The 10,000-nt window shown below is 25.7% G+C and overlaps 1 protein-coding gene across 2 annotated transcripts in view; it reads left to right on the top strand.

Annotated features, from left to right (window-relative positions):
- LOC137634682 (protein amalgam-like) overlaps positions 1–10,000 on the top strand; it is a 202,474-nt gene that overhangs the window by 192,281 nt on the left and 193 nt on the right. Inside the window, exons 10-12 of one of the 2 annotated variants that reach the window (XM_068367162.1) lie at positions 3,066–3,149; positions 7,216–7,342; positions 9,463–10,000. The exon at positions 9,463–10,000 is cut by the window's right edge and continues 193 nt beyond it. In XM_068367162.1, coding sequence (XP_068223263.1) covers positions 3,066–3,149; positions 7,216–7,316 — 185 coding nt within the window. In that variant the 3' untranslated portion in view covers positions 7,317–7,342; positions 9,463–10,000. The remainder of the gene's footprint in view (positions 1–3,065; positions 3,150–7,215; positions 7,343–9,462) is intronic. The other variant, XM_068367163.1, reaches the window with a different exon arrangement.

The raw sequence follows: 10,000 nt of genomic DNA, 5'->3' as shown, positions 1-10,000 counted from the left end.
TTCTAAACCTTAGGAGATTAGTACGTATTTGATATAGTAAAATATTTGAGTAAGTGAAAGGAAATAGATAGGATACGTTGTTCTGTAGGATTTTTTGAAAATAAACATTTTTGAAAATGAATACATCTAATAGAAAGAAAATTAGGTTTGAGGATATTTCAGCTGTAGGAATCTTATAAATGCTTACATTCCATTATTTCTCATTAGCATTGTGTATCATAAAACCAACTTACTACTACTAAAAAAACATACGAATAGATACATTCCCGAGTTTGTTGGACAGTGTGGTAAAAAAAAATATCATACATTAGGCTAAATTTTCAAAAAAAAATTTTGATACACTTTTCATGAAACATCTTAGGATAGATCCAAATTCTAATACTTTTTTTTACTTTTTCATATCAATTTGTCTTTACATCATATAAAGAATAGAGACCGAAATGAATGACGTCATCCTTACGCAAATTTATCATAAATTAATTTTTATTCTTTTATTTAAATGTTCGCCTAATATTCTGGAGTTCAAAACTTCCTCTTTTATTTAAATTAACGAAGTTTATTTACTGAAAATAACTGATGGTAAAAATCGTATTCAAAATATAGAAATATCTGAAATGATGAAAACCTTGATTATCTTATATTGCCCTCTGATATAAAAAAAAAATTATCAGTCATTTATTTTTTCAACTAATATATATATATATATATATATATATATATATATATATATATACATATATATACGTATAAATATATATAAATATATATATACATATATATATATATATATATATATATATATATATATATATATACATATATATATACATATATATATGTATATATATATATATATATATATATATATATATATGTATATATATATGTATATATATATATACATATATATATATACATATATATATATATATATATATATATATTTATACGTATGTATATATATATATATATATATATATATATATATTTATACGTATGTATATATATAATATATAATATATATATACATATATATATATATATATATATATATATATATATATATATATATATATATATATATATATATAAAATCTAAAGCAAATACATTCCTGAGTAAACTTATAGGAACACAATATTTACAATAAAATCTTCAGGTTAAACGTTTGAAAAACTTAATACTATTCCGCCAACGGTTACGAAATGTAAACTTGAGAAAAAAAAATTTCAAAACTTAGATTATCTTTAAAATATATTCGTGACACCAGGCTGATAGAGCCCATATAGCTATTATTTAGAATATCAAAACTTATAGATATAGATTTTACTTCCGTGTGGAAATCGGATTAATGTATACTCTTGTTGAATTAGTAAAGCTATTCACTTGAGTTAATTCTCCATTCATTTTATTACCACATTGGTTCCAATAAGCAATGTATGTTTGATGATAGATTTAATTTTCTTATATTATAAAATAGTAGTATTTTTACGTAGGACGTTAAACATATTTTCAACATAATCTTTTCATCAATTTATTCATCCCCAACATTTTTCCAAAGCCAGAAAATGTTTATTAGGTGTTCAATGTTCATCAATATTCTTTATCTAAAGAATTGAAATTATGCACCAAATGTTAAATATTATTAAAACCACTCCTTAAAACGCATTTAGCTTATTACTTGCAATACGGTTTATCATCATTTAATTTTAGTACGTTCCTTCTCATTATAGGCAATTTTATTCAAACTCCCACAAATTTAGAGGCAATATTTTTCAACACCAACAATATTTTCTTCCTACTTCTTTTGCCCCATTTGTGTTTTATTTTCTTTACTATTATAGAAAAAATTAATTCATATGTCACAGAACTTTATTTTCTGCACAATTCACAAGCTTTGTACCTACTAGTTTAATTGTTATTATTCATTAGTGAATAAAGTCTTCTACCAGCATGTCATTATTCACTTTTTTCCAAGTTGAAACTCACCAATGCAATAGATATATAGGAAGCAGGAAAACGTGCAGCAGTAAACTAGTTTAACTGTTATTATTCATTAGTGAACAAAGTCTTCTACCAGCATGTCATTATTCACTTTTTTCAAGTTGAAACTCACCAATGCAATAGATATATAGGAAGCAGGAAAAAGTGCAGCAGTTAAATATTTTTCATCTGAATAACTTTTTTTTTTTTTTTTTTTTTTTTTTTTTTTTTTTTTTTTTTTTTTTTTTTTTTTTTTTTAAGGTAAACAAACTACCGTTAGTGTGATGGTCCCTCACTGCTGTCAGCATGAATTATATATAATTTTTGTCCTCATAAAGATATTTTTTTTTACTGTTTAATCTGACCCCAATATAACTTTAAGGGTTAACTTGATGGATCAGTGTTGTTAAGGTGCTTGTTTCAAATACTTCAGTTGCAGAAACAAGTCTTAATAGCAGGTGTACTGAGGAATTTCTACGCATACAGTAAGTCTGGAATTATTCTACCTCTCAGAGTTCCTCTGGAAATTCTTTATCGCAAATAATATTGCCTTTCCAGACCATTTTATGATGTTTAACTGTCCCTGGAGCTTGATTCCAGATTCCAAATTCACTGGAGCTTGATTCCAGTTCACAATGGATCCCTGGATTCCAAATTCACCTTTGTACCTAAAGAGAATTTTCCCTGGAGCTTGATTCCAGATTCCAAATTCACTGGAGCTTGATTCCAGTTCACAATGGATCCCTGGATTCCAAATTCACCTTTGTAACTCAGAGTATTTGCATCACGAAAAATACCCGAAATGGTTGTAGAAATTCTTCAGTACATGTTATGATAAATTCCTAAGTAATGTAGAGTGGAGAAACGTGTTTAATATCCTAAAGCAGAATTTAACGCAAAAGAAAAGAAAATAAAAGTAAAAATATAATATAGTTAAGGAAACGTTTTTTTTTTATCATAAACATAATAAGTTTGACACTTGCGTTAAGAAGTTCTAAAGACGAGGGCCAGATGACCTCCCGGGTAAAAAATACACAAAGAGATCACAGTTCTTTCTTTTTTTCCATTTTTTTCTTTCATTTAGAAGACCCCACCACCACCACTACTACTACTACCACCACCACCACCCTGGCTCCGGAGCCTGAAAACATCGCTCCCCTACTAGAAGGTTTGTTTGTTTTTCCAGAATCTCGAAAAAAAATTCAAAACTAACACTCAAATGAGGCTGTTTTTCATATTCGACTCACACCAACCAGTGACAGATTTTACCCCGAGGTAGTAATTCATAATTTATCCACGTACGATCATATGCCTGCTATGAACCTTGCTTGTCTTATCTTTTTTTTTTTTATTATTATTTTTTCTTTTTTTGTGGAATTGAATAAATAGGTACTAATCATGAGAATGAGAACCATTTTACATTTTACACTTTTTAGTTTGTATGATTTTTTTTTATCTTTAAATTCATCCATCAGGTACTAACTTTATGTGAATGACATCTACTCTAAACTATATTTTTCCTTTAATACAGAAACAATTACTGAAACACTTTTATATTTAAAGCTTCCTGTTAAAGATAACAAAATCTGAGCAAGATATATTGATAAGAACCATCTTACACTCTTTAGTTTGTATGATTTTTTTTTCTTTCATTAAACTCATTCCTCAGGTACTAACTTCTATGTGAATGACATCTACTCTAAACTATTATTTTTCTTTAATACAGAAACAATAACTACAACATTTACATAGGCATCCATAGATTTACTGGAAAATGCATTTTTTTTAAATGCCCATAATCAAAATTATCATCAACAGTGCATTATCAATCTGATCATGGGCCGTACATACCTTCCTACTTTCAAAAGAAAAATTTTGGATAATCGATTTTCATAAACTGAATAACCTTTTTTTTTCTTAAATACTAGAATCTTCTTATCCCTTTAAAATAATAGAGTTTATAATCAATTTTCATACACTGAGTGACCTATCTTTTTTTTTTAAATACTCCGTTTTTTTAAATACTTATGTAGAATCTTGTCATCCCTTTAAAACATTAGAGTTTATAATCAATTTTCATACACTGAGTGACCAATATTTTTTGTTCTTAAATTCTTATGTAAAATCCAGTTATCCCTTTAAAACTTCAGAGTTTATAATCAATGTTCATACAATGAATAACCATCTTTTTTTTTAAATATTTATATAAAATCTTGTTATCTCTTTAAAACATTAGAGGTTATAATCGATTTTCATACACTGAATGACCTATTTTTTTTTTTAAATACTCAGTTTTTATAAATACTAATGTAGAATCTAGTTATCCCTTTAAAACTTCAGAGTTTATAATCGACTTTCATAAACTGAATAACCATCTTTTTTTTTAAATAATTATATAAAATCTTGTTATCCCTTTAAAACACTAAATTTTATATCATTTACTAAAGTAAGGTCACCAATGTACTGTAGATTTTGCTTCCATTGTATGAATCAGCAGAGCAGTTTTGTCGATGTGCACGAGATTCAAAATTATGTAAAAAAAAAAAAAAAAAAACCTCCCTTGCCTACATAGATCATTATTTTGATATAATTAGAAAAATAGTAGAATCCTCAATAATGAATTACAGACAGTAATACAAAGCAATAAATATAATTAAGTACATGAACACAGACAAAAAAAAAAAAAAAAAAAAAACGGGGCGCTGAGAAAAAATGCAAATGGTACAAACGAACATACGCATAGTTTAATAAAAAGAGAAGAAAAATTCTTAAAATGGAGGGATAAGAATTAAGGAAACTGTTTTTATAATATCAAAATATATGAACAATAAATATTAACATAATTAAGCACACAGACACAGACAAAAAAAAAAAAAAACAGGGGAGCTGATAAAAAATGCAAATGGTACAAACGAACAGACGCATAGTTTAATAAAAGAAAAAAAAAAAGTCTTCAAGTGGAGGGATGGGCGTTAAGGAAACTGTTTTTACAAGATCAAAAATTATGAACAGACAGTAACACAACGCAATAAATATAATCAAGTACACAGACACAGACAAAAAAAAAAAACAGGGGCGCTGATAAAAAAAAATGCAAATAATACAAACGAACATACGCATTGTTTAATAAAGAAAAATGCCTTGAAGTGGAGAGATAGGAATTAAGGAAATTGTTTTTATAATATGAAAAATCATGAACAATAAATATTAATATAATTAAGCACACAGACACAGACAAAAAAAAAATGGGGGAGCTGATAAAAAAAATGCAAATAATACAAACGAACATACGCATAGTTTAATAAAAAAAAGAAAATGTCTTGAAGTGGAGGGATAGGAATTAAGGAAACTGTTTTTATAATATGAAAAATTATGAACAATAAATATTAATATAATTAAGCACACAGACACAGACAAAAAAAAAAAAAAAAAAACAGGAGAGCTGATAAAAAATGCAAATAGTACAAACGAACATACGCATAGTTTAATAAAAAGAGAAGAAAGTGTCTTAAAGTGGAGGGATAGGAATTAAGGAAATTGTTTTTATAGTATCAAAAATTATGAACAATAAATATTAATATAATTAAGCACACAGACACAGACAATAAAAAAACAGGGGAGCTGAGAAAAAAAAATGCAAATACAAACGAACATACGCATAGTTTAATAAAAAAAAAAATGTCTTAAAGTGGAGGGATTGGCATTAAGGAAACTGTTTCTATAATATCAAAAATTATAAACAATAGATATTATTATAATTAAGCACACGGACACAGACAAAAAAACAGGGGAGCTGAGAAAAAAAATGCAAATAGTACAAACGAACATACGCATAGTTTAATAAAAAGAAAAGAAAATTTTCTTAAAGTTGAGGGATAGGAATTAAAGAAACTGTTTGCATAAGATCAAAAATTGTTATGCAAAAAGACATGTTTTAATTTCGTAGTTTCAGCGCTTGTTCTGCTTAGCAAGATTTAGAATTGAAAAGAAAACCTGCATGCTGTGCATGTTGCATGATGCAAATTTTCATTCCTCTAAATCAATTAATTAGAATTTTTTTATTCAAAGTATTGATTTTTGAGGTAAAAATAATCATTCAGTCATAAACAATATAGTAACTGATGAATATTTCACATTAAGCTAATTAAAATGTTCCTGATATGTGCATAAAATATCCAATCATTTACTTGAACAAAAAAAAAAATTAACAAAAAAAAATTAACAAAAAAAAAATTAACAAAAAAGAGAAAATCTAACGTATGTGTAATTTTCACTAATAATTAATCTAGCCAAATTCCATATCCATTTACCATTAAATCGTAATGATCATCACTTAATCATGTACACTTAAAATTCTGCGTTAAAATAAACGGTAAAAATCCTGGAATGAAAATGTTGCCAGGCATTTACCGTTTTAAAAAACGGATATATTGACGTAAAGGATTGATATTACAGTTACCAACCCGTAAAAGATTATATCAGAGTAAGGTAAAATTACAGTCGCCTGTATTTTACTAAAACGCGGTTGAGAACAGTAGATTTTTATTGAGAAGTTCCTATTAAAATTACGATATTTTTAACAACCGATATATTGACGTAAAGGATTGATCTTACAGTAACCAACCCTTAAAAGATTATATCAGAGTAAGGTAAAATTACAGTCGCCTGTATTTTACTAAAACACGGTTGAGAACAGTAGATTTTTATAGAGAAATTCCTATTAAAATTACGATTTTTTTTCTTTTTTTTTTTAAACAATGTAGGCTCAATTCTTGAAGAATAAAATCGAAAGCGTGCGGGAAAAATTCGCCAAAATCCCCCCTTCTAATCTGCAAAAGCAATTTTCTCATATTTAGCAGTGAAAAATAACGCATTCGTAGAGGAAACCATTATTTCCCTTTAATTCTGTATCTATGATGTGTAATGAAGTCCTTATTAAATTAATTGATATCGTACGTTTTGATAACTTAGTGCTGTTCATCACGGAAATAAAAATTATATAAATGAATCAAAATATAGAATACAAATGAATGACTGAATGATTATACATAAACAAATGAACAAAATTAAATGTGTATTCATCTTCACTAAAATTAAATGTTTTTTATGCATCTTTCCTCTATTTATTTACGCTTTTTTTACTTAGCTTATTGCACTGGCACAGTCTTAAGAACGAGCAATTCTTAATGGTTTTCGTGCAGTGAAATAGATTTCTCCATTCCTTGTTTTTTCAGAAGTAGCCGTTGGGCAATCGGCTAGTCGAGGTTATCAGCAAGTACTCTGTGACTCCTTGCTGGTAGTGATGATGACGGTACTGTGTGCCTTTGCTTACTAGGAGAATACAAAGTACTGCTCTGCCAGGTACGTTAAAATGCATTCATTAAGCAAATTTTTTTCTATTTTGTTTTACAATTTTTTTTTTTTTTTTTTTTTTTTTTTTTTTTTTTTTTTTTTTTTTTTTTTTTTTTTTACAAATAACAATAAAAGGTCACCATCCTTCTGATATCCGGCCAGTTCATCTCAATATTATTTACTTAGTCTTCTCATGTTTATGTTGTTTTTCCGCCTTTTTAAAATGATGATAAATATCCATTATTTGTTTGTTTTGTTCATTGTGAACTATATGTAACATGACCAAAATTTTGCTTCTTCGTACTTATTTATCAATTACTACCGTATTTTTGTATCAAATTCATTCATCATAGGTATAACATGAATTGCTTCATAAATTTGTCTCTTATATATATATATATATATATATATATATATATATATATATATATATATATATATATATATATATATATATATATATATATACATATATATATGTATATATATATGTGTGTGTGTATGTGTGTGTATATATATATATATATATATATATATATATATATATATATATATATATATATATATATATATATACATATATATATATATATGTATATATATATATATATATATATATATATATATATATATATATATATATATAATTCTTATCCCGCAAAAGGTATTTTCTATTTTAGTAACGAAACAATCATTAAATACGAACATATCATTGTATTAAAAAAGTCCCTAGTTCTAATTAGCAAACTGACAAGGAATTGATTATAACATGGAGGCTGTCTGATCAAAGATTTGGCAGTAATTTTAGCCATATGTTTAAATCATATGGCCTTCCAAAATATTACTAAAAACTTTTGTATATATTATTGACATTAAAAAACTTTTTTATTGTATGGTAATAAGGTTGCTTCCTGTTAAGAATCTTTATTTTATAACTGTAATATTTTTTGCTATATATTAATGACAATAAAAAAGAATAGATTTCTTGTATAATGATAAGGAAGCTTCTTGGTAAGAATCTTTATTTTATAACTGTAATATTTTTTGCTATATATTAATGACAATAAAAAAGAATAGATTTCTTGTATAATGATAAGGAAGCTTCTTGGTAAGAATCTTTATTTTATAACTGTAATATTTTTTTATATATACTAATGACAATAAAAAACAAACTTTCTTGTATGATGATAAGGTAGTTTCCTGTTAAGAATCTTTATCACTGTACTATTATATATATATATATATATATATATATATATATATATATATATATATATATATATATATATAAATATATATATATATATATATATATATATATATATATATATTTATATATACTGTATATATATATATATATATATATATATATATATATATATATATATATATATATATATATATATATATATATTAATGACAATAAAAAAATAGTTTTCTTGTAAGGTGATAAGGTAGCTTCCTGTTAAGAATCTTTATTTTATAACTGTTTTATATTTGTTATATATTAATGACAATAAAAAATAGCTTTCTTGTATGATGTCGAGGTAGATTCCTGTTAAGAATATTTATTTTATAACTGCAATATTTTTTGTTATATATTAACGACAATAAAAAAATAGTTTTCTTGTAAGGTGATAAGGTAGCTTCCTGTTAAGAATCTTTATTTTATAACTGTATTATACTTGTTGTATATTAATGACAATAAAAAATAGCTTTCTCGTATGATGTCAAGGTAGATTCCTGTTAAGAATCTTTATTTTATAACTGTAATATTTTTTTTATACATTAACGACAATAAAAAAAAAATAGTTTTCTTGTATGGTAATAAGGTAGCTTCCTATTAGCAATACCTATTTTATTACTGTATTATTTTGGTCTATCTACTTGCGCACCCCAACTACATCTGAAAATTTATATAATTTTCTTCCTGATATTAAAGATTCAACATTTCTATGCATAATTATAAAATGAAATTTATTTGAAATAAGATAGTATAATTTCTACCAATCGCATTATCTTATAATTTCCCATTTCACATTACTATGCATGTTTATGAAATGAAATTTATTTGAAATAAAATTTCTCCTTAATGGCATTGTCTTAATAACAATAATTTCCCATTTCAGGTAGAGAAACAGTGATCAGCTTAATACCTTATGTGGATATGGATGGAAGTACGTCGCTGTGTTGCAATGATTTATGATGAAGCTGAAACAATATGATAATTGATTTTGATTTTGATATCTACTCAAAATTATCTAAAACTACTTTGAGTGATAGTAGTGTTTTCGAGCATTTAGAGTCCCGCCAGTGAGTTGTGACTGGAAATGGAAATAACAAAACTACCAATGTTACTAGAAAAGACTAACAAAAAATTTATTTAGTAAAACTCTAAGGAAATATGTAGAACTAAACTCTATAGAATAAGGTATATTGTTAGCCATAGTTACTCCTGCCACTGAGTAATACTGAATACAAGAGTGAAAGATAAATTACAATGGAAAACAAAAGATATTCAATGATATATCCCAACCATAAACAGGGCAGAAAAAAAACTAAAGGATAAATATCTGTTATATTCAATAATAGAAAGAAGTTTATAAGAGAAAAAAAAAGTTGGCGTTTTTGTATCATCTGTGTGAATTTCTGTTGTTGTTATTGTCA

Source organism: Palaemon carinicauda, chromosome 45 (genome assembly GCF_036898095.1).
Source record: "Palaemon carinicauda isolate YSFRI2023 chromosome 45, ASM3689809v2, whole genome shotgun sequence".
NCBI classification, from domain to species: domain Eukaryota; kingdom Metazoa; phylum Arthropoda; class Malacostraca; order Decapoda; family Palaemonidae; genus Palaemon; species Palaemon carinicauda.
The sequence above is the reverse complement of the archived record's forward strand: the minus strand, read 5'-3'. Positions and strand labels throughout refer to the sequence as shown.